General features: G+C 37.9%; 1 protein-coding gene across 1 annotated transcript in view; it reads left to right on the top strand.

Annotated features, from left to right (window-relative positions):
- The window catches only part of LOC122788071 (keratin, type I cytoskeletal 15-like), a 49,009-nt gene extending 22,070 nt beyond the window's left edge, over window positions 1-26,939 (top strand). The window contains exons 5-7 of the mRNA XM_044054993.1: window positions 7,539-7,664; window positions 20,914-21,134; window positions 25,938-26,939. Of these exons, the coding sequence (XP_043910928.1) occupies window positions 7,539-7,664; window positions 20,914-21,134; window positions 25,938-25,959 (369 nt within the window). The 3' untranslated portion in view covers window positions 25,960-26,939. The remainder of the gene's footprint in view (window positions 1-7,538; window positions 7,665-20,913; window positions 21,135-25,937) is intronic.
- Window positions 26,940-27,173: the final 234 nt, after the last annotated feature.

A 27,173-nucleotide genomic window follows, 5' to 3' on the forward strand; every position in this document is an offset into this window, starting at 1 on the left:
ACCTCTTTCATTAATATTCACATTTATCTTATGTCACTATCTACCCATCACCTATTCTTTAACATTTCATGTCTCTCTCCATAGTCTCATATCACTCTCCCCACCCTCCACCATCCTCTACTATGCGATCCAGCTGTATTCTAACCCCAATCTTCCCACCACCCCTATGTGAATCCCACCAGGTGTGTGGATCATCAGCTCTGCTGCAACATACCCTCATCTTGCATTGGTACCATGGCTCATCTGCTTCTTAGAGTTTCATATGTATATGCTTATCATACACACACACACACACACACACACACACACACACACACACACACACACACACACGCACACACACACACACACACACACACACACGCACGCACGCACGCACACGCACGCACACACGCACACACGCACACACACACACACACACACACACACACACACACACACACACACACACACACATTAGGCAACAAGTACTGACAATGAGCAAAATATGTCTTGCTGCAATAAAAGCAAGTGTTGACATCCTTTATACTACTTCATACATAGTAACTGTTATCAAAATACAATTAAAAAGTCAAATTCCATGAGACCGGACAAAACACCTGGTAGTTTCTAACACAGAACTGAGGAAAACTTAACATTACATGTATTTGTTATGCAAAATGATGGTATGAGGGCCATCCTTGATGTGTGGGGACAGACTGCAGTCATTCACAAGTCACAAAGAGGGTGGGTGGGGATCACATCAGCATGAAATAATTGTAGATCCATTGGCCTGACCTATATTTTATGTAAAATTATACTGAGTCATAAAGAAGCTAACTGACATAGGGACCTACTTCTGTTAAAAATGTTACACTGCATGTCAAAGGGAGATCTTGCTTTTTGAATGTCATAGGATTCTTTGAAGTGGCAATAGAAACACTCGATAAAAGGCTGACAGTGCATACTGCTTATCATGACCTTGCTGAAATGTTTGACACTATTCGACATAAGGCAATAACTGACAAAGTAAAAGCATTAAACATCAAGCTGCATGTAAATTAGTGAGTAAAGAAAGACAGGCTATAACACATCAGTGTTGGGGATTGCCTGTCTATCCTGCTCGGTGTTCATAGGTTCATAGGTTCATACTAGGCTATCTGCCCAAGGGCATTTATAAGCCTAGCCCATAGTTATGTGACTTTCGCCACCCCTTTAGTTTGAAGAAAACTATGCCTATTATTTTGCTGTGCCTCTGTCAAGCAGTGACACTGAAGTAATCCCTGGGGTATATCTGCGATCTCCCATCCATTGGTCAAGATTCCTCTTGAACAAGGCCAGCGAGGTGCTCTGCCTCACATGTACCGGGATTTTGTTCCACAGCATAGGGAGTCTCTGGGTGATGAATCTGTCCCTCCAGCACGTTCTATTAATAACCGTGTCAAGGTTTAAGTCTCCCGCCCTTGTGGTTCTGAGGGATCTAGATTTTTTGAAGTGAAGCATATTCATCAAATCTGGGTTTGACATGGCCTTATATGTCAGGCACAGGTCACCTCTGAGCAAGCGGTATGCGACTGAATAGAGCTGGAGTTCTTTCAGTCGGGCAGCATAAGACATATTTTTGAGACCCTTTATCCTTTTGGTGAGGAACTTTTGGGGCCTTTCCAGCTGCTGCAGGTGTCGGGTCAGATACATTCTGAATAGGGCATTGTACTCAATCATAGGTCTAATGAGTGATGAGTACAGGGGGATGATGACCTCCCTTGATCTAGATGTGAGTCCCTTCATGATCAGGTGGGCAATGTAGAAGGTTTTCCTAACTACTTTGGCAACATGAGTGCCAAATGAAAGGTTACTGTCAACCTGGTTCCCCAGATCCCTGATGACTTCTTCTGTGCTCACTGGATTGCCACCTATATGGTAGCTAGGGGTAACTTTGTTTTTCCCGAAGGGTATGACTATGCATTTCTTGGCGTTTAACTTTAGGCCATGGCTCTGGCACCAGTTATCCGTTTCTGTGAGGCCCTTCTGAAGGATATCTGTGTCAGATGTGTTTTCGACTATGGCGCCCAGTTTGCAGTCATCTGCAAACTTTGTTAGCCATAACCCTCCTGTGTTTGCTTGTACTTCAGAAAAGTAGATGCCGAACAAGAGTGGTCCCAGGACTGAGCCCTGTGGGACACCACTTGTGACAGGCTTTGAGTCTGACATGGCGCCAGCAACTCTGACCCTGTGGGTTCTGTCACTTAGCCAGTTTGCAACCCATCTTGTGATGTATGGGTTTACATTCAAGCTGATGAGTTTTTCGATGATACCTGAGTGGGGTATTGTGTCAAAGGCCTTTTCCAGGTTGAGGTAGGCTGTATGGACTGCCTTACCCTCATCAATGGCCCTGGTGACTGTTTCGGAAAAGTCAACCAAGTTTAAAAGGCATGATCTGCCTTTGACAAAGCCAAACTGGGTTGGATCCAAAGTCTGCAAGTTCCCTATGTCTTTATTTATGAGTTCCATTATGATCCTCTCCATGGCTTTGCAGATAAGGCTTGTCAAGCTAATGGGACGGTAATTTCCAGGGTCAGTGGAGGCACCGCCCTTGTGAAGTGGGACCACAGTCGCCGTGCGCCACTCCTTGGGTACGTATCCTGAGGTGAGGCTAAGATTAAACAGCTGTCCTAACTGCGGGTTTAATTCCTCATTGAGTTCGTGGAGCACACAGCTGGGGACACCATCCGGTCCCATGGATGCTGTGTTTTTTGCTTTGGAGAGAGCAGTTCTCACCTGGGCGTTGGAGATGTTTGGGGGCTACAATCCTCTGGTATAGATATCTCTCCTTTTGGGGAGAAGTTTGCACTGAACCTGTCAGCCAGTATGTTGGCAATGTGTGTAGGTTCAGTAATCTTCACATCATTTTGAACTAATTCTGAGCATATCTGGGAGTTTCCTCCTAGGTTTCTAACATAGCTAAAGAAGGCCTTATGATTGTCTTTTGAGTCCTTGGCGATTTTTCTCTCAAAATTTGCCTTGGATGATTTTATGAGAGCTCTTAGTTTTTTACTTATAATGATCAAAGGTGTCTTACCTTTCAAGGATTTTGTTCTATCTTGTAGTAGCTTCCTCCTTTTGTTGTAGAGCTTATTTATGGCTGGGGTACACCAGACTGGACGCTTGCCTTTGGTACAAAGAGTCTTAGTTTTGTTTGGGATTGCCTGATCCATGCAGTCCTGTAGGTGCTGGTAGAAGGCATTTGTAAGTGATTCAGCGGTTTGAGTAATGTTTACCAGTGGCTCAGGGGCCTTAAAGGAGACCACACTAGTTTTTAGAAGTGTGAAGTCGGCTTTTGAGAAGTTTTTCACTGTGGTCTTTTTTATTTCAGGTGGGGGCGGGATGAGGACCCCCAGCGAGATTAGTTTATGATCTGATCTCACCAGTGAGGGGTATACTTCCGGTGTTGAACATTGTGATCCCATGTTCGTGATGATGAGATCAAGTATGTTTTCTCCTCTTGTGGGGATGGTGACTAGTTGTTCCATGGCATTTGAGTTTATGAACTCCAGGAACCTTTGGGCTAGAGTGTTTGGGCTTGAGTAGTGTTCCCAGTCTATATTAGGGTAGTTGAAGTCACCTAGTATGATGGTGTTTGGAGATACATTTATTCCCTCCAGTGTTTTCAGGAAGGCCATGTGAGGTTCCTGAGTTTGAGAGGGTGGCCTGTAACATGCTACAAATTGCAGAGCAGTCTTGCCTATGGTTAATTGAACCTGGATGGTCTCCGATGCATCGTGCATTGCCACCAACCTTGAGGTGTGTGTGTCCTTTATGAATATGGACACCCCCCCTCCTTTCTTGGTGTTGTCCGGATTTTGGGGCCGGAACGCATGATATGAGGTGAAACCTGATAGTGCTGGGGTGCTCTCAGGAGCCTTGAACCAGGTTTCTGTCACAGCACAGACATCGATGTTCTCCATACTGAGAAGGGCCTCGAGTGCGTGCATCTTGAGATTGAGACTTCTGGCATTGAGCAGCATTACCCTTAGTTTTTTTCCTTTTTGTGTTCTAGGGTGGTAGGTTTAGAATTTGAGCCTTGCCTAAAAAAGGCACTATGGGGGTGGCAGGAGCCTTTGCCAATATCCGGAAGCCCAGGGGTGACAGGTGCAAGCCGTCCCTTGCGAAGCAGCGTGGCTTGTCCAGCATGTCATCCCAGGCAGACAGACATTGGATCCCCTTTGAATGACACCAGAATTTAAGCCAATTATTAAAGCTGATCATCTCATCACTGTATTGTGGCATCATTCTAGGTGAAGGTAGGATACTGCTCAAGGTCAGAGTCATACCTGCCTGGGCTACATAATTGGAGAGCTCCTCAATGTCTCTTTTCATGTAGTCCAAGGAGGTACGTCTCAGGTCATTGACACCAGCGTGGACAATGACTGAGTCGTACTTGTACCTGCTGTTGAAAGACCTGAGTGCTTGCGTTATGTGGCGGATTCTAGTGCCCGACAGGCAGCTTACTGTGACCTTCTCCTTACTCAGTCTGGTGAGCGGGATGTCAGTGTGTCTGACTATGGAGTCACCAATGCCGAGTGTGTCTGGCATTGTGTTTGGCCTTAAGGGCTGTGACTGTTTGACACTCTGACTGTGTGGTCTATGTGTTGCATGTGTTGGGTCCTGAGGTGGTAGTTGTTTGGGTGTCTGCTTTGGTGGCCTCTGCTGTTTTGGTAGATTTTTGATCAGAGCCTCCGAGTATGTCTTTGTGTGATTATGTGTATGATTTGAAGTTGTGATGGTACTATGTGTGACTGGGTATGTAGTGTGTGTGGTTACCTTCTCCTCCTGTCTGGTCTTGCCAGTCCTATGTTGAGAGAGCTCAGCCTCCAGTTTGGCTGTATAGTTGCATCTCTTGCATGTATTTGTGTTTTGTGGGAGAAGGAGAGGATTGTCTGTGTACATGAGGCAATTGTAACATTGCCTCAATATTCCCAGGTTCATCAGTTGAGCAGGAGAGGACACTAGCAACTGATCCCTCGACATGCTAGAAGTAATAGATAAAAAACTTACAAAAGACTCCGGGGGATGTGGGTTCTAGGCTGGTGGGGTACTATCTATAATAATAGTGCTTTATCAAGGTGCAAGTACTGTAGGAGCAAGTGCTAGGCTTTACAGATAGAGAATAGTCTACTTGGGAATCAAGTAGAGATGAACTTTTTAGTTATAGGATACGCTGGTTAGATCAGCAGTACAGTTCGAGGAAGGTAGTTTTAAGGGAAAATTTGAAGAGTGGAATTTAGGTAGCCCGAATAGTTTAACCTTGTTAAACTGCCGCTGCTCTTGTGTGCAACAGTGGCAACTCCGCGCTAACGCGTGCTTTATAGCAGGGGGCTGGAAAAACAGGAAATGACCCAAAATGGCCAACGAATTACTAGTTGCTGTCTCTAACCACTCCTCTGAGGACAAACAAGCAGCTCAGTACTCTCCACTCCCATTGGTGAGTAAAGAAACTACCTCTGGCCACACAAGAAAATGGAGGAAACAGGAACCAAATACAAAGCCCAGGGATCAGCAAAATCTGATCACTGGAACAACTAGCTAGGAAAGTTTAGGAAAGGAGAAGTATTTTTTTTTTTTTTAGTTTTTTTGCAGACAGAAAAAATACAGTAAATGCTTTGGTATTCGACTAAATTGCTATCAAAGGCTGGTACACTTGAGTGTATTAGCCTGTTTGTTACTTTTAAGCAAAACTTTAGCCAACAAGTGCAATCAACAATTTAAGCACAGAAAAACAGGAAAATCAGGTAATAAAACAGTAATATAGGCACAAACAGTAGTCGAAAAGCTCAAAAGATCGAAAAATGCAAAATAAAATGTTTAAAAAATACTTATTATCAGTACTGGGTCCACTTAATTTTAAATTATTCTTCTAGATATAAAAGTGAGAAATGAGCGAAAGGTAACCAGATATGCAGACAACTACAAAGCTTGTTAACATAATTACTTCAGTAAAAGATGCCAAAGTTCAGGATGTTGTAAAAATATAGAACTGGTACAGAAGTAATATCACCTTTAATGTCCATAACTGTTGCAGTGTGATATTTAGTTAAAAAAAGAACATTAACCATGTTTAAATAAATAAGTGATGAGATCATAAAAAGGTAACACCATCGTAAAGATCTAGGGAGAAAAAAATCAGGTTTTCACCAGTATGTACCAACTAGTCTCACAAAACAGTACACTGTAGCCCATCTAAACCTAAATGGCATGTCCAGTCACTCCACAAAGATCACTGTATTGCTTTATAGCCTCACTGATCTAACACATTGCTGAATACAAGGTTATGTTTTTAACAAGCCATGGTACAACAATGCTAGAAAAGTCAGTGTTGTAGAGGTTGAATTATTCAGAAAAAAATCAGGAACTGTCATGTTATTATTTTTCTTGCAGTTATTAGCAGGTAAATTTTGTTTGATCTACAAGGCAAAGTCTGATATGGATCAATTTGAAAGTCTACCTGGAATGCACCACTGGGTGCGCCAACCATAGACATGGGACCCTAATACTGAACAAAAGTATCAATAATATAAAAAAGTGACAGATACATTAAATGACACCTTCCTAAATTATAGAATAAGATTTCACTTGCAATTATGAATTTCCTTAAACATATTCTTGTTATTTATATAGGAAATAAGGTTTCACTTGCAATTATGAATTTCCTTAAAAATATTCTTGTTATTTATATAGGAAGTAGTAACTATTACTGTGGGATTACATCAATCATGCTTCTTGAAGGCTTGCCAGTAAATCCTATGAACCTTTCTGTAAAACTAAATTGCATTCCATTACCCAGTTATTAAATTATACAGTAATATGGACCTAAGATATAATATGATTTGCACCTATAAAACATAGGAAATAAACAGCAATGGCCATAGAGGGTTCACCATGCAGAATGGCATAGCTGATGTTACACCATCACCTGATTCACATATGCAATAAGATCTGTATTAGATTTGCTTAATATTGTTAATCCAAAATCCTATAAGATTTTAAATTTAATATGTTTTGCCTCACTACTTGCAGAACATCAGCTCCCACCACAATCCTGATAATCTCGAACCCATTTTTTTCCTTGACCAATAGGGGCCCTTCTACCCATGGCTTTTATTATTGTACCACCCAAAATTACATGTATTCTATGCAGTTGTTTTATGCCGGTCACTGTTATTTTATTTGGGAACCCCCCCCCCCAGGTTCATTTTGTAAGTAGGTTATGTTCAGTAGGCATAATCCAGTAAAAATTATATAAATAAATAAATGTCTTCATTATGGTAAGTGACTTGTTGAAACAGTTGAGCTGTTTTATGTTAGTTTATGCTAAAATGTTTACCTGAAACATCATCATTTATTAAAACAAATGTTATAAAACTCAAATAATTAATTGTAATAATGTTACACAGTATTAAAAACAAATATGAAAAGTTTTGCATATTTTAGATATTGCTGTGATATCTATAACTATGTTACACATAAGCCTGCAGCTTAAATTAATGCTCCTATGTTTTTAGGCTAAAGAGGTAACAGTTAAATCTGGAGAAGCTCAGGAATCGCTGGTATCCCACACGTCAGAGATTTCAGATCTGAAACGTTCTATCCAGTCACTGGAAATTGAACTCCAAACAGTGTTAGCCAAGGTAAGCTGTGTGAAGCGTGATGAGATGAGTCACTTTTATTTATCTCATTTGATTCCTAACAAGTACTTGTCAATGTTAAATGATAGACTTGCATTCAGAAAGTATCGGTCTTACTTTGGTTTAATATGTAGTGCAACAGATTCTTTAAGTGTCTGTAAATCATCTGAAATCTTATTGAGCACATTTCTTTGTCTGTATTGAGGGAAAGTATATCTGTAAGTTATTGAAGTTTCCAGAACAAAGTATGAAAAGGACAAAAGGAACACTGTAAAGCTATTAAACCTGTCTTCCAGGAATAAGGTGATCAAGGAATAAGGTGAATCAGATAGTGTATCTACAGGATTACGGTAATGCAGTCTAACTGTTGAACATTCCCTCATATGTGTGTTTACCTTACTGCTAGTGAACAGCAATTATTCAAAAGTGATCTCTTTGATTTGAAAGCGCTGCACCGAATGTTATTAAGACACCACTGACAAACAGTATAGTGGTATAAAATATCTTTAGAATTTGTATTTTATTTTATGTATTTCAATATTGTTGTATGATATACAAAATATTAGATTATAATCAATAGTTTAAGAAAAATAATTATACTTGGTATGACTTAATTTCCAAAGAATGTGTCATTTATATGACAGTAAAGGATTTCCACATGAAAGTAATCAATTGATTTCTTAGTAAGTTTGACTCAGTTACTTTTTTAGCAAACCACATTATAACAATCCCATTACACTAAGCGGACTTGAAAGCATATGGAAAGCTATTACAAGATTTGTATCAGAATGATAGCATGTATAAAAATTGTCTGAAGCAGTATTATGTTTTGCTTTTTCTGTGACTGAGAAATCATTAACATGTTTGAAGCAGCATTTACAAAACAGATGCAGGTAAATACAAAGTCATTTTAAAAAAGTATAAATGCTGCAATTTACATTGCAGTCATTATGTGCAAATTTATTGTGGGGGGTATCAAACAACACAAATATCACAGTGCACATTCCAAAAATGTATTTAATTATTCCATCAGGTCACTTGCAGTGAACCAAGATGTTGCTAGGCAGTTCTATTGAACCATCTTAAAATAGCTACCATGATAACTTACTCCAAGGCTGTACATCTTTGGAGTTGGATATATTAAGTAAAAATGATTGTGTGAGGAGTTTAGTCTTCACCATGAGTGTGAGAGGTTTCTAGGATTGTGGTTTGCTGAAAAGTGAACCAGTGTGTGCCAGATCCTCCAGGAAGCCTTTTTGTATTGCAGTGACTCTTTTGCAGAAGACATAAGATACTCATTGTAGTACCTAGTACTGAAGACTATTAAAAAAAAGTGCTTTCTTTTAGGGTAAACATCCCAAACGAGATATGAGCACATGACAATAATTCTGGAAGAAGAAAAAAAAATTGTACACAAAGGATGATAAATGCTATTTTACTATAAGAAGAAATGTCTATAGGATTGACTATTGGAAGTGGTAGAAAATATTTCATAGTTTTGGGACAAAGTATAACAAGAGAATCTTCTTAGCAGTCTATCCATATAGCCTCCATCCAATATTGTTGAGACACATCCAATTACTATAGTGACCCCATGAATATCATCTGCCAACCACAAGGTTAATTAGGCAAATAGAGAATGAATCATTGCCAAGCCTTTCTGCTGTACCCCCCCCCCCACACACACACACACACACGCAGACACACACAGACACATGTTCTTCATATATGTGTGGACAATTTAGAATCACCAGCCCATCTTCAACATATCTAGGATGTCAGATTAAATTAGATTACTAAGAAAAAATGCAGGGGGGGGGGGTCATACAAAATCTACAAGGAAGTACCCAACAATCAAACCAAACACCCTCTTGTTGTGATGCAACAGTGCTAGTCACTGTGCTATTGTATCACCCATATGCAGTTCTCCAAGGCACATAAATCAGTGCACAGGTGAGCATGTTGTGGCTCACATTCGGTACAAATAACTAACTCATTCTTATGAGCAATCTAACTATTGATTAGAAACCATGACTGGAGGATTTTACCAATCTGTCTTTATAGCTGTATGGAAGTGGTTAGTAAAATGAGCCAAAACAGTAGGCAAGACCACTCTGCTGTGACAATACACTCCTTTGTATACTCTCAAATGTGCTGAGCACCATCAAAACCATAGACATCATGCCTGCATCTTTTACTTACTGTCTGCCTAGGTTTATTATGTAGGGTCATGCAGGATAGAAAAGGTTTTTGCTACTGCAAGGCTACAGTGAGCTTTGATGTTAAATGCATCAGTTAAGTTCTGTGCTCTATAAAATGGAACACAATTTACTAGCTGCCACTTAAAATCGCTTTTCATCTTTTCACTTCAGTGTTATTTCCAACAACAGAGACCCTCTCATGCAGAAGTCATTTTAGACTTAAAATCTGGCAAATGTTTACACCACGTCAAGCTCATAATGTTTTGAAGAGATCATTAACTAACAATCCAAAATGTTATTTAATAATACATAAAATGTACTTCATCCTGAAAAAAGAATATTTGCCTTTTTCTCACCTAATAGATGCTGAGATCACTATTCAGTTTGCAGATGTTTTTCATCATATAGTACATATGACCCTGGTAACTGATTAAAGGACTGTTATGCTTTTTCACAGTATAACTGTCATACCTTCAACCTGCATGCAGGTGCATCTGGTTTAGTGTGCATCCTCCTCCATACATTGAAACCTAATCATTGTCAGGAATTCTGTGACCACTTCAGAATTACTGCAAGTAATGTTGTTTATCCTGTTTCAGCATTAAAAGTAAAATACTTCTCATGTTGTCAGATGGTTTAAAACCACAACAAATACATCAGAAAACACTGACTGGAAACTGGTACTTTATTATAAAACTGTTTAGCACCTTCATTCTAATATAACACAAGACTTTATCAAAACAAATTAAAGACTACTACTCCTTCATTTTAAACACCGACCAGCATTAGTTAGCAAATCTTTTAAGGAAGGACTTATTCCTAGCATCAAAAAGGCACTTATTTTACTCTGGAAAAACAAAGGGAATCTTAACTGCATAAAACAATTATCATACGATTGCTGTTCTATCTCCTTTATTAAACATTATAAAAAATGAATTCATTCAGAATTACTTTAACATTTTGGGCAGCTATGTCCTTATCTCAAATACATAACATGCTTTTTGACCTAAACACGGTACTAATAATGCCCTAATGAATACCATGTATACTAACAGGGCCATGGCTAAATTATTGGTCCATATTTAAAGCATTCTATTCTGCTGATCATGTAATGCCTGTTATGATCTTAAAAACTATGTTTTTTCTCCCATTGCCAGTAAATAGCTTAAATGCTTACTGAAGAAAGACCCCCAACTGAACAGATGCAATGGTGTCATCTTAGTACTCGTGTGTTATTGTAGAGGTCTGACAGTGTTCACTACTTATGATGATCCTTTTAAGAATGTCATTATTTGAAATCTTTGAGGTACAGTTGAGAAGGGCTGGTTCACATACCAAAAACCTAAAATAATTCAAAAATATGTAAATATAATGAAGCAAGACCACCACAAAGGCAGTCTTGCTCCACACTGTTAGGATTGTATTCCTTGCACATAGTGTCTATGCAAACAACATCCTACTCAATTGTGTGCTATTCATAAAGAGAAGATCATTGGAATACTGTGTGGTCCAAATATGGCCACCCATGGACCAGCAGATATACAATGCAATGGTGCTATCTTTCTCAGTTCGGAGTTGCCCCTTCCCTGCTAATATATTAGATCTGTCACCCAATGAAATCTCCTCCATTGCATGGTCAGAAACTCTGTAGCAGCAATAGCATCTCTTATGGTGCAGGTGAATCTCCTATCTGATGCAACCTGATGTTTCTATGTATGGCACTTGACCTGTGATAGTCTTCACAGACAAGGAAAAAACATTCACAAACTGGAAAAGCAGATTTAGCTTTGATTTTTGTAGTACACTAACTCTACCAATACCATGATGTAGGTTTAAGCTGGTTACAATTCATAAATCAGAAGCTGACAGGTGTTGCTCATGATATAATAATATTTTATGACACAGTAATAACTCTCGCATTTCCTAAATACATTGGTATCTCAAAACCTACAAAATCTTTTCCTTATGCAACATGTACACCACAGTTTCATTGTGGTGGTCAAATAGACCAGGAGTGCTAAAATTCAATAGGTCAAGAAATATCAGACTTCACAAAGCAACTAAACAATAAAACCATGACTGTCATTGCTATAGTTGGATTAAGTACCAGCTTCACATAATAGTTTACCAACCCATATCTGACACAACTATTTTGCCCAAGAGAGAGTCTCTGTGTGCAGGGGGTGACATTTTTTTTTATTTGGGGAAGGGTACGTTATTCTGATAGGTTGGAGTATGTATTTGCTTACACATAATGAGTGGTGGTAAATGTCACACAAGGACAAATAAAAAAAAACACCTAAACTCTATGGCTAATAATCATACTTTTCACCTCTTGACTATTGATTCAGAAAGAAGATAGATAGATAGATAGATAGATAGATAGATAGATAGATAGATAGATAGATATGTACATATTTAGCCAAATAGACAAGCAGACAGACAGTCAGAAAGACAGATGTGCCACAGAAAACCCTGTTCATGTCTTGGTTGGTAAATGTTGTTTAAATGCCTTGATCTGCCAGCCTCAGTCCTCCTAACCATTCCACACTGACCTTCCAATTCTAGTGTTGCTAGTCAAAACCAAATCTCTAGCAGCACAATCACAATCTGTCAGTCTTTATTCATAGGCCATTCATTTCCACCATGACATCTCAATAAACCCACATTATTCCATCGTGTGTGGTTCTTTCTCATGATTATTATGTCCACCATGACCCTACCACCACAAATCACAACACTGATACAGGAACTTTGACTCAATTCTGCTTCTTGCTGGAAAGAATGGCATTTACAGGCCTGCAATATTCACTGTTTTGGCAGTGATTTGCTTTCCATGCTAGTATCCCTCCTTATATAGGACATGCTGCCATAGTTCATATTGATTCCTTGCACCTTATAATACAAATAGTCTGTTTGACTTAGTCCAAACAGAAAAAAATAGTCACTGCATCCTTTAGAACACAGCCCAAAGAGGAAAAGTGCACATCTAGTTTTGTAATCTGATGTTTTCATTGACAACTTAATTCTGAACAATTTGGTCAAGCCTTTTTTTTTCAAATAATTTTACCTGAAATGCATGCATATGCATGGACATGAAAAGCAATTATGTGTACATATTTATGAACCTCTTAGAGATATCAAAAACAAAAACATGAATAATGCTTTGTTTAAACACTCTCAACCATGAAGAAGTTTTAAAAGATTTTTATGTTTGTACTGGAGAGAGTCCACAAGTCTCCAAGAGGTGAACACAGTAAGAATGATCTCCAATACGAAGAACTTAGATGGCAGTGGCTGTTGAATCCCACAATACCCCTGGTTTCAACAAGACTGTTTCACTAAAGCATGCTCTATATATAAGAGCAGCTAAATTATGAAACACATGTTCTTTTTGATTATCTCTCTCTATATGTATTTATATGCAAATATTTATTTGTATTGGTGCACATATATTAGTTATAGTCAGGGAACGAGCATGTTTGATATAGTTGTTCGAGGTCCGCTTTTATATTTATTTACTTATACAGGATGTACGCATGATTGGGTTGTTTATTATGGAATTTTTAATATATTTTTGATGAGTTTTTAGTGAAGGTACTTACTTGTATTTATTTATTGATTTAATCTACTTGTTTATTCTTGACTAATTTATGTTCAGGTGGTTTATCAATTAATTGTTTACATTTTTGTGGAGTGTTTTTAAACAGTATTTTTGTTGAATATTTTATACTCTCATACATTTGGCAATTTATACATGTACAAAGTTGTATGATGGAACACACGGCTGTTATATCTATATTTTAATTTACTAAATGATTATTTTGCAATTTGCTTTTTGCACTTTGCACTTTGACCTAGATAAGGCTGTTTCCTTTGTAGGTACACTAGGTTCTGAAGAAGTGTATGCTGAATTGCACATAATGTCCTTTCTTTTTATTTTATTTTATTTGATATTTTGAATGTAGTGAATGCCTAGTTTAAATAGACATTGACAAGTGGAGAAGACCTGGAACTTTTTCGGACATACCACTTTATCTCATTTTGGTTTACAATGTGTGGATATTGCACTGAATAGAAATCTTAAAAATGTTTTACAGAAGAATGCAACTACTAACGTTAAGCCCTTAACAAAGCAAACAAAATGGTGTGTAGTCTATGCAGCACCTGTAGGTTTGTGTTAGACAGACCTTAGATAGATATAATACACTTCAATAAAACTATTTCTGTATTTCCTCATTTTATATTCAATTCTTCTCGAACAGTTTATGTTGCAGTGTGCTCCATTTGTACAGGTTTTCAAGATTGGATGGCCACAGAAAAACCTTCCAAGAAGATAAAAGAGCACTGTTATGCAGTCAAAATTAATGAAAATAATGCTCTTTATGAGCACACAAACACTTGTTTAGAATGTAGCAAATTTTATTTTTCAGGTCTGGATCATGAGCTTGTTGACTTGAGGAAGGCGATTTTAAAAATATGCTGGAAATTGAAAAAAAAACTAGGTGGCATTTGTGTTTACATAGGTCTACTTCAGATGATCGAAGTTTCAAACTTCGGAGAGCAAAAAAAAAAGTTTTCTTTTACATTTTTGCAGTGGGGCAAGCCCCCCTGCACCCCTCACACTCCCTGCTAATTAAATATACCAACTCCGAGATCACACTACAGTGACAAAAATGGTAAACTTCCATTCTGCACTGTGCAGTGATCTCCATTCAGAATGTTTGAAATTTCAAAACTTCGATCATCTGGTTCTCAGCCATATGATGTCTGAAGTTTTGAAACTTTGATCATCTGAAGGGGACATGAAGTTTTGAAACTTTCATCATCTGAAGGGAACATACATATAGGTTACCAAGCTTAAATTGTACTTTTAACATCAAATGTTTTTGTTATCTAGGAAAATGACATGGAGATAATGAGATAATGTTAAAATTAAAGATATACACACACACACACACACACACACACACACACACACACACACACACACACACACACACACACATATATATATATATATATATATATATATATACACACACACACACACACACACACACACACATATATATATATATATATATATATATATATATATATATATACACACACACACACACACACACACACACATATATATATATATATATATATATATATATATATACACACACACACACACACACACACACACACACACACACACACATATATACACACACACACACACACACACACACACATATATATATATATATATATATATATATATATATATATATACACACACACACACACACACACACACACACACACATATATATATATATATATATATATATATATATATATATATATATATATATATATATATATATATATATACACACACACACACACACATATATATATATATGTATGTATATATATATATATATATATATATATATATATATATATATATATATATATATATATATATATATATATATATATATATATATATATATATATGGGCATGTGTGTGTGTGTGTGTGTGTGTGTGTGTGTGTGTGTGTGTGTGTGTGTGTGTGTGTGTGTGTGTGTGTGTGTGTGTGTGTGTGTGTGTGTATATATATATATATATATATATATATATATATATATATATATATATATATATATATATATTTATATAGATATATATCAATTTACATTGATCTATATGTTTTGTATAATTTGCAAATTTGAATAAGTCAATTGATTCTGCTCAGGTGATTGTGTCATGTAGTCTTACTGTTACCTTATAAGAAAGGTCAGCTTTTAGTTTGAAATTATTCTGAAGTAGTCCTTTCAGAGGTTCAGGACAAAAGCACTAGACTGGTAATAAAATTACCTACCTGTTGTATATTTTGCCTGCAATTCTTTTTTTTCATCAAACAATAGGGATTTTGTTTACGCATATATGTATTTATTAAATGGAGTAGAACACTGGTCCACACATACCAATATTAGGCTCAGGCCCATGTTAAAAAAAGTTAAAAAAAGAACAAGTGTATACTGAAAATAACAAGCAAATGTATATAATGTAGCACGAGAAATAAATAAATTGGAGAATAATTGCATAATCCTCAGGTTACAGCTTTTAACAAAGAAAAGTTTTGTGCAACAATAAAGGTCGCATATGACTGTTATAATACATATAGTAATCAGTGACTTTAGGGTTATAGCTAGAGTTTGTTCCTTTGATTAGGAATTTGGTTTTGGTTTCATAACGGTTATGGTTAGGTTTTGGGTTGGGGTTACAGAGCACATGTAGTGTTGTATGCAATATGTGGATTGTTACAGTGAATAATTCTATGTATCCTGTTTTGTGAAAAACATAATTGTATTCAGTTACTATTATTATTATTTTATACTATTATTATTTTGGCTCATTGAACTCAATTTTATTAATTCAAGCAGCAGTGGTAGACCTCTGGTCTGCCTTATGATCCATCTTGGAATATTTGGTTGGTGTTTCATACCTATGAATACTGTTGGAGTTGCTCCTGAAAATTCTGCACTACATATAGTGCAAACGCCATGTCTTTCAGTAACAAATTATTTTCCTATTTGATTTTGAGGAAACTATTCCCACTCACTGAACAGTCAAGCCCAATTTTTAATGAAAATAGCTCAGGGCACAGTTGACAACTAGTGTTGGTGTAGTTCTCAGTGAAATCTGTTAGAGAAAATTGCATACATTTTAATTTACAATATTTTCAAATTAAATAGGGTGTTTAAAGAATAAATGAATGACTTTAAGTTTCTAATCTCTTCTAACCCATCTCATAAAAGGTGAAGAAACTTTCAAAACAGCATTATTTTTGAAGTCTTAATGAAACTTTTTATATTCTGTTTTTTTAGTTGATACACGCGCGCGCGCACACACACACACACACACACACACACACACACACACACACACACACACACACACACACATATTTAGGTTATTGCTATGTTCATAGGTGTGACTAGGCTAATGGCCCTGGAGCCTTTACAAGCCTAGCCCATAGGATTACCCTGGCATTGTGCTACCCAACCTTAGTTCCTAGTGCCTCTGTCAAGTAGAGCCACTGGAGTGATCCCTGGGGTGAATCTTCTATTTTCCATCCACTCATCAAGATTTCTCTTGAAGAGGAACCGTGAGGTGCTCTGCTTGACATGTATGGGAAGTCTATTCCATAGCATGGGCAGTCTCTGGGTTATCAACCTGTCCCTCCAGCATGTTCTGTTGATTGTGGTAATAAGGTTGAGGGTTCTGGAGCATGTGGTGTGGAGGGATTTGGATTTCTTTAGATGTAGCATTTCTAACAGAGCTGAGTCAGGCATGGCTTTGTAAGTCAAGCAGAGATCGCCTCTAAGCAGGCGATATGAGACAGAGAATAGTTGGCGTTTTTTGAGTCTGTCCATATAGGACAAGTGTTTAAGGCCTAAGATCCTCTTTGTGAGGTACATTTGCATCATCTCCAGTTGTTGCAGGTGTTTAGTGAGGTACATACCAAATGGGGATTGTACTCAATGATTGACCTAATAAGGGAAGAGTAGAGGAAGACAATGACCTCTTTCTTCCTGGAAAATTAGTACTTAAAGTAAAACTTAGTAATGATATGTGCCACATAGAAGAACTTTTTGACCACAGTGACAATGTTGTGGTCAAAAGAGAGGTTGCTGCCAACTTGTTTTCCCAGATCTCTTATAATGCCTTTTGTGTTCAATGGACTACCATCAATGTGGTAATTCAAGGGAACCAGGATTTTCCCAAAGGGGAATGAAGACACATTTTTTGGAATTGAGCTTAAGGCCATGGTTCTGACACCAGTCGTTGAACTCATTGAGGCCTTTCTGTATGTATGTCAACATTACTTGGGGAGTTAATAATAGCTCCCAACTTGCAATCATCTGGGAACTTTGTCAACCAGAGTCCCTTCATGTTGGCCTGGACTTCAGAGAAGTAGATACCAAACAGGAGAGGACCCAGGACCAAACCCTGTGGGACACCATTCATGACTGGTCGGCAGGCTGACTTGGAGTCAGCTACTTTTACACTGTGGGTTCTATCTGTGATTCAGTTTGCAACCCACCTAGTGATATAGGGGTTGATGCCTAACTTAGTAAGTTTTTCTATGATTCCTGAGTGGGGAATGGTATCAAAGGCCTTGGCCAGATCAAGGCAGGCTGTATGAACCATCTTACCTTCATCTGCAGCTCTAGTAACTGACTCAAATAAGTCAATGAAGTTGAGCAGGCATGATCTACCCTTCACAAAAGCAAATTGTGTAGGATCCAGAGGTTGGAGATTCCCTATATCCTTATTTATTAGGTCCATGATGACACGTTCCATAGCTTTACGTATCAGAGCCATCAGGCTAATGGGGCGATAGTTACCGGGGTCTGTAGTCACTCCTCCTTTGTGGAGAGGGATGATTGCAGCAGTGCACCATTTGGTAGGGACAATGCCTGAGGAGAGGCTGTGATTGAACAGGGCACACAGGTGAGGTACCAGTTCACTCTGTAGTTCATGTAGAACACAGCCAGGGATACTGTCAGATCCCATAGAAGCTGTATTCTTGGCCTTAGATAGTGTTGTTTTAACATGTGCAACAGTAATACTGGGTACCTGGTAATTTACTGGTATTGTGATTGATCCTTGGGGGGGTTGAGAGGGGTAAAGTTAGGACTGAATCTGTCCGCCAGTATATTTGCAATATCTGTTGGCTCAGTATAGGAGGTACCATTGTGCAGTAGCTCAGAGCAAATCTGGGTATTGCCATGGAGATTCTTTATATAACTATAGAAGGCATTGTGGTTGTCTTTACTATCTGCTGCAATTCTGTTTTCATAGCTAGCTTTAGAGGATTTGATGAGGGATCTTAACCTTTTGTTGAGGCTGATAAGGGAGTTTTTTCAGTCTTGGGACTTCACCTTATTCCACATCAGTTTCCTCCTTCTGTTGTAGAGTTTGTTTATGGCAGGGGACCACCAGATTGGCTTCCTTTTTTTTTAAGGAGAGCGTTTTAGTTCTATTTGGTATGGCGAGATCCATGCATTTGTGTATGTGTTCATACAGTGCATTGGTGTATGATTTGGCAGTCATGCAACTATTCTTCATGTGCATGTGTGCCGTGAAGTTAGCCACCTCTGTTTTTAGTAGCCCAAAGTTAGCTTTGGTGAAGTTTTTCATGGTGGTTGCCTTTGTTGGGGGGGGGTGGGTAGGAGGGATGTGGATTTCCAAGGTGATTAGCTTGTGATTGGATCTAACCAGGAAGGAGTTGACTATTGGTGTACAGCAACAGTCGCCCATGTTAGTAATGACCAGGTCAAAGATGTTGCTACCTCTAGTGGGTTAAGAACAAACTGGTCCAGGGCATTGGAATTAATGAATTCCAGAAAGCATTGGGCACGTGTAATACATGAGTAGTTTTCTCAGTTAATGGAGGGGTAGTTGAAGTCACCCAGTATGAGAGTGCTCGGTTGGATCCTAATATTCTCCAGGGTGCTTAGGAATGTGGAGTGTGAATTTTGGGACATGGTTGGGGACCTATAGCAGGCTATGACTTGAATCGATGCCTTACCCAATGGTAGCTGCATCTAAAGTATCTCAGATGCGTTATGTCGGGCTACCAGTCTGGAGGTGTGAGCATCCTTTATGGATATGGAAACACCACCACCTTTGGAGCTTCGGTCCAAGTTCTGGGGCCGAAAGGTGTGGAATGAGTTGTAGCCTGGTAGTGCAGGGGTGATTTCTGGTGCCATGAACCAGGTGTCTATTACAGCACAAATGTCAATGTTCTCCATTTTAAGGAGTACTTCAAGTGAGTGCATTTTGAGATTTAGACTTCTAGCGCTGAGCAGCATGACCCTCAAATTGCATTTGTTTGTAGCTGTTACGGTGGTAGTTTGGTCTTTCGAACACTGCCTAAAAAGGCACTATAGGGGTGGCAAGAGCCTTGGCCAGTATTCGGAAGCCCATGGGTGACAGATGCAGGCCATCTTTTCTAATGCATTGAGTTCTGTCAGTCATGTCATCCCAGGCAAACAGATACTGGATCCCCTTAGAATGACACCAGAAACTTAGCCAATTGTTGAACTCAGTCATTTTCTGCTTGTATTGTGGTATCATTCTGGGTGATGGTCGGATGCTTCTCAGGGCTAGGGTCATACCTGCCTGGGCTACATAATCCGAGAGCTCCTCCATGTCTCTTTCCATGTAGTCCAGGGAGGTACATCTCAGATCATTCACACCCACTTGTACAATGACAGAGTCATATTTGTACCTGTTGTTGAGGGACCAGAGTGTGTGCGTTATGTGGTGGATCCTGGCACCTGACAGGCAGCTGACTGTTACTTTTTCCTTATTCAACCTAGTGAGTGGGGCATCGATGTGCCTCACTATTGAGTCACCTATGACTAGTGTGTTGGGCATGCTGTTTTGCCTCAGGGGCTTTGGTTGAGTGATACACTGTTTAGGAGAGTTATGTGTCTCACGCTTAGTATGTGTTGTAGTGGTCAGGTGAGTTTCTGCCTTGGAGGTCCCTGCTGTTTGGTTAGATTTTTATTGAGAGCCTCCTCGAAGGTGGGTGTGTGGTTTGTGTTTTTATGTGAAGGCAATGCTGGTGCTTGTTCTGGAGGGCTATGTGTTCCATGTGGTGTGGTGCAAGTGTTGACCTTCTCCTCTTGACCAGTATTCCAGTCTTGGCTGGAGAGTGTGTGGCTTCCAATTTGGATATATAAGTGCATCTCTCACAAGTCTGAGTGTTGGGGAGTAAGAGGAGAGGGTTGTCAGTGTACATGAGGCAGTTGCTACATTGCCTCAGGATGCCCAAGTTCACCATGTTAATAGGATAAAAGCACAGGGAACTGACCTTTAGACATGCCTGGATGGGGGGGGGGCATTAATAAGTACTGGAGCTGTTTCCTATTTGTTGCATTAGCCTGTGACTTAGATACTCTTTCATCTTCTATCAGAAGTGCTTTCTGATTAATCCTAATATTAAAGTTGATGTTTCACTATAATATTTTAGAAAGCATCCTTGAACTCAACTTTATCAGGCATAGAAAGCCAGTATGGAGTGAGGATACAGGATATACAGATGAAGATCAATATCTTGGAGGGCCAGCTTGCTGATATCCGAGCACAGATGGAATTCCAGAATGAAGAGTATCAGATGCTTCTGAACGTAAAACAACAACTTGAAGGAGAAATTAAAACCTATCGTGCCTTGCTGGAGGGAGAGGAGTCAAAGTAAGAGAAAATACTTTATTTGTTAACATGCCATTGCCTTAGCAAACACAAATCTTTCTTTAAAAATAACAAAAGTGCAACTAAACATGATTCGCTGGGTACAACATAAAAATATTCACAGATTTTTATTTCTTCTGTTAACATGTGGTTGTCATACATTAAAAGACATCCCAAACAAATTTTCAGGAATGAACAGGGTTACAAACAATTAATTGGATATGGAAAAATAAGGTGTACTGGAAAAAGCAATAAACAGTGAGATAACATACTCTGGTAATGAATCATACTTATAGCTAGACATGCTCTATCAGCTATGATGTTCAAATTCATTTTTAATGGCAGTATTTTCTTCAGCAGAAAGGTAAACCACAACAATTTTGATGTATGCACTCAATTTTGATTCTGTTTGCAGAATACATAAATAAAAATGTATAAATTATTCCACTGTGAAAAAAAAAACACAGTTAAGGTTTGAAGTAGTTGGTACTCAGGAGTATTTTGTGATACAAGGACTTTGGAAAACATCTAGGAATACATGAAACTACATGTGACTTTTTGATAGTTACTGCATAATTAGCTTTTGTATAAATAGATTCACTGACATATAATCATACATTTTACCTTTATTATTCAAAAGACACTCAGCTTTTTATACCATATCACATCATGTCATATAGTCATTATCTAAAAGGGGTGCTACAGAAATTAGCAGAAAGAAAAATAATCTCAGGCTGCAGCTAGATGTTCAGGACTCTAACACATAAACCTCAGAGACAAATGCAATGAGAGAGTGTGTGTGTGTGTGTGTGTGTGTGTGTGTGTGTGTGTGTGTGTGTGTGTGTGTGTGTGTGTGTGTGTGTGTGTGTGTGTGTGTGTGTGTGTGTGTAAACATTACAATTCAAAGTGCAGTTATACCTGCAGTAAAAGTTGAGGCTCTTACAAAATAACATACTAGAAGCTATGTTACTTAGGGTGAAAATGAAAAACCTTTGATATCAGTGCAAGTATTCTAGTTAGACACTTAATGAGAAGATAGATCACAATAAAAGGACATGGGAATCTGAAATACATAAAGCCATTGCTGTTCAATGCTAGGAGCCTTAACAAAAACTCCAACTCCCTACAAGCATTTCTTACCATGGAAAACATTGATATATGTATTGTCAGTGAGACCTTGTTTTACACCAGCCACAGTACTCAGTTAGGGCAGGATTTCAATGCCTACCACACATTCAGGCCCACTGTATTAGAAAACAGCACTGAAGATGGCAACGTCTCCATATTCTTAAAAATATTCACCTCCAGAATTGTTACTGTTAAAAACCCTTATGATATCATAGCTAACAATAAGACTGTCTGTATGTCTCCTTCAGCCCATATCTCCCACCTAACCATTATGGATCCCTATGCATTAAGCCAAACACCATTCTCCTAGGAGATTTCAACTACCCTCTCTATTAACTGGAATACTTATAAATCCTCAAAAGTGTATATACAAAATTATTGGACTTCAACAATATAAACTAGTTAGTCTGCACTGACCAGAGGCAAAAAAATCACAGACTTGGTCCTTACCAGTATGGGGCAATTTTGCTTCCTGCCAATTGTAATTTCCTCTCTGGTTTAATTGGACCAAAGATCAGTCACATTCACCTTAAGACTGAAGCTAGAAGCATTTTCTATTACCTCAGTATTGAGATTATGCCATTTCTAATTTACTAAAACTGAATGATAACATATCTAAATTCAAAAGCCCTTTCCATCTTGATGACTCCACCTCCTATCCAGAATCCTTTACCACGAAACTCAATGCACATATAAATAGTGGCATAGATGCAACTGTCTCTCTCAGAAGAAAATGCAATGCCAAATTTAAAAATCACCTCCTATAGTGAAACCCAAACAGAAGTAGGCTCTAAAATAAAATAAAGAAATCAGTGCATGCAAAAATAAATTTAGCTCTCAAGATGCCAATAGCACACTTGTAAGATGATCAAGTCAACTAAAGTCAGATATGAGGTAAACAGAGCCCCCCCGGGTAAAGGATAGCCTCAAAGCCTTAACTATAATAGAAATCTCAGATGTAATGCCCAGCACTTCACAGAGCTAATAGTGAAGGATAACCCATACTCAGACCCAGATGACATAGTCCCTTCTCTACTCCTATATTTCCAAATCACATATTTGCATCTACACCATCCTCAAATCTCCCAAGAGCAAGTCCTCAAGGTGCTAACCAAGGCCAAAAAATGATTTCTGTCAGATAACATACTGTGCTGCCACTGGTCAGCCTGAAACATGACCTGTCAGACTCCTTACTGAAGTTATTCAGTATCAGACTCCAAATAGGCTGTGTACTGGATTAATGATGGACAGCAGCATTCATCCCCTTCAGCAAAGGTGGGGTATCAGTGGACCCAGGTAATTATAGAACTTCACCAGTAAGGCTATGGAAAGGATCATTATGGAATTAAATAAAAACAAAAGAGAACCTACAAGATCTTGACCCAAGCCAATTCCAATTCACCAGGGTCATTGCCTATATATTTTATCTGGATGACTACATTGAAAAGGTTACTGAAGCATTAAATGAGGGAAAATCAGTAAACAATGTACATATAGACCTCACAAAAGCTTATGGTATCATTCCACACACAGGTATCATTGATAAACTATCCCAGCTAACTGTAAATCTCTAAGTAACTTGCTGGAGAGCAAATTGGCTTAGAAGTAGAACCCAGGAAATTAGGGTGGACAACTCTACATCTTCCAAAAGACTTGTCACTTGCAGTCTTCTCTAGGGTCCAGTCCTTGGGCGACTCCTCTTTGGCCTCAGTAGACCCTATACTGTCTGAACTATCAGACATTTGCAAGTCCACTGGCAGCATGAGCACCCACTCAAGGGATCTAAGTCTCTTGATAAATACAACATGTTGGAGGAATAGGTATGTATCAGACAGAATGCCTCTTCTATGGAATTGCTTTCCATTCCACATAAAGCAAAGTTCTTCTCTTACTTTGTTCAAATGTAATTTGTATGAATGGATCAGAAACCACAAATTATCCTCTGGTTTAATAGCAATGTCCCTCATGGATAGTCGTAACATGTATTTGACTCAACATATACTTGTTCTGCCCACCTCTGGATTATTCATATGCAGCATATAAAGACTAAAACATAACATATGAATGCAAGACTAGGCTTCTTAATATCCTCACAAATCAATAGTCTAGAAAGTAGCTATGAATCTATGAACCTATGGAGGAAGGATGGTTAAATCTTGTGAAAGAAAACAAAGAAGTTATAATTTGTCAGTCTGTCAAGGTGAGTCATTGCATAATACTCACTGAGCATTTTCTCCTGCATTAAGACATTAGCTAATACAATGTTTTGTAAATCACTTGAATCTGGCAATGTTAGGGTAGATATGGAAGGATTAGACATCAGCATAATGACAAATAGGTGTCCCTATCTCCACGGAAGTGCAATATAAAAAGACAGTGATGATGTACTTCACTTTCTTCAGTCAGGACATTCACATAATAGTCTTTATTAGCATGTTATACACCGATTTATGAAAACATCAGCATCATCATAATCATCAACTCCTTTATCCCATTCTCACATGACGTCAAGCTGTAACAAAACATTATTCCATGTGACCAAATCACCTAGAGCCAATGTGTACGCCACTAACTGTTAGTATGAATTAAATGAAAATATGCACAACTATTAAAAAACAGTACCTAATATTCGCACTGCAGTGCATCCCAGGCAAGACATTTCAATATAATTTAAGTTTTTACACCTTGCCATTTCTTATGTTGCCTATTATTAGGTGGTAAGTCAGCCAATTAAGAAAGCTCTTGATAATGTCATAAAGGTATTGAGAGTTCCACATTCAAATGGAAAGAAACAAATAATATGCTCTAATGAGCTAATACATGTTCTCTGTATATATTCAGTACTGTTACTGTGTAATCTTGCATTTAATATCTGCACCTGTTTTCATTTTCTAGGTAGAATGCAATGTTATTTATTGAAACATTTGTTGTGTGTCCATATGGATGTCATGAAATTATATCATGAGTTCAGTGCAATAATCTACATTACTTTGTTGATTTTTGCTTGGATCGGGTTTTATAACCTCATATTTCATTAAATTGTTTACATCCTTTACAGCTATTTTTCTCTTTCTCACTCGCTGTCTCTCCCCCTCTTCCTCCTTTCTAAATAACCTATCCAAAGGATAGAAAGGCCACACACACTAAGCATTCACTTAAAACTTCAAAAAAAAAAAAAAAAAAACCAGATCAAGCTAGATTTTTCACTGTGTGGAATCTTAAACCCCTTGCCATGGAGACCTAAGGGATATATGCAAATGACCCCCTAAGGACATAAAGTGTTTCAGCTACTTGGCTTATAAATGCCAATGATGTTTCAGGCTAATAAAGCTAGTGGGGTTTGGCTTTATTTTACACACACATACACACACACACACACACACACACACACACACACACACACACACACACACACACACTTGCGTTTTTAATATAGAGATATTCTGTTTCTAAAATGCCTGGCAAAACCAGATCTTGAAATTGTTTTACAAAGGTTTTCTATGCTATTACCTTATCTATAAGTTACAAGTCACTCCTAAGGAACCCAAATTAAGTAAAATATAATGACAGTTTCTAAAGCCTTTCTGAACAGTTGGAGTTGTTCAACCCTTGGATATTTTAATTTATTAACTATGTGTCATACCTCTGATGCCATTTTCATTTACTTTTCTTTTTCAGGGGGCAGCATCATAAATCATAAGATATTGACAGCCATTGAACAATTCGTAGATGGTATTGTCCTATCAACTGAAGTCTTGCAGAAACAGATTCCAGGACTTTCTTATTAGCCTTTTATTAATGCCAATTTATGGAGAAGAAAGCTCATTTGACAAACTAAAGAAGAAAATCAACCAATTCACATTGCACCAATGCTCAGTTTCCTGTCTTTTACATGAATTCTTGTTTTCCACACAAAGCATTTGCAGTCACAGCTAGAAAAACAGTGATTACAGAATGTAATATTAAGATAGCCATTCCATAGTAATGAGCAAACATTAAGTTTGGAGTTTGGCTCATAAAAAAGCATGCCTTCAACTTGGTTCATTTATGAATAATAGATGGCAAGTAGAGTGCAGTGTGATACAGCTTGACAAATTAAGTAATAATTTTGAAACAGGTCTGTATTTATGAGTTTGAAGCTGCCTATCAGCCCGAAAATGACAAACCTGCTAGAAATGTACTGAAACTATCAACTAGTACTCATAAGGAAATGTAGATCCACAAAGATAAAATACCTGACAATGAATCTAACATAAATAATATATAGATTTCTGAGGTCAGTGTCCATAGTAACCATCTTCTCTCAAAACTGATTTCTTCATGTGCATTATATTCTGCCTATCCATTTACAAGTTGCAAACATTTAACTTTAACACAGGCATAAAGCAATGCAATTTAAAAAAATGTTAAGTGAATTGCACCCTTCTGGTTACTGTATTTAAGAGAATGGATTTTTTTCAAAAATTACATTTCATTGAGTATTAAAACAGGAAGATAGTTCATAAGAATGCAGTCTGCAATTGTTTTCTGGAAACTAAAAATGTATGTTAAATCATGTAATGATGTTTTCAAGCTGACTTTTTTGCTTAGAAATGTACCCGTAATAGACATTACGATGCTTGGATATATATAAAATATAAATTTCTTTTACAAAATGAAATAAACTTTTTTATTTCTGAAGCTGTTCTGTGCAATATTAACATATTTGCATAACACTCCTCATCTTCCAATAGAAATCTCACTTAATCATGACACAGTGCAATGTAAAAAATATAAATATATTTTAGAAAAAGTAGGTATATACATTTGTAAGCATGGGTATGTAATTATGTAAGTGCTCAGCAAAATAAGTTGGAATGTGAAAATGACTGAATCTCTGGCATTCAAGAGGATAATAACCTGAAAATAAATTAT

The sequence above is a fragment of the Protopterus annectens genome, chromosome 13.part0, assembly GCF_019279795.1.
Source record: "Protopterus annectens isolate FY-2018-M chromosome 13.part0, PAN1.0, whole genome shotgun sequence".
Taxonomy (NCBI): domain Eukaryota; kingdom Metazoa; phylum Chordata; order Ceratodontiformes; family Protopteridae; genus Protopterus; species Protopterus annectens.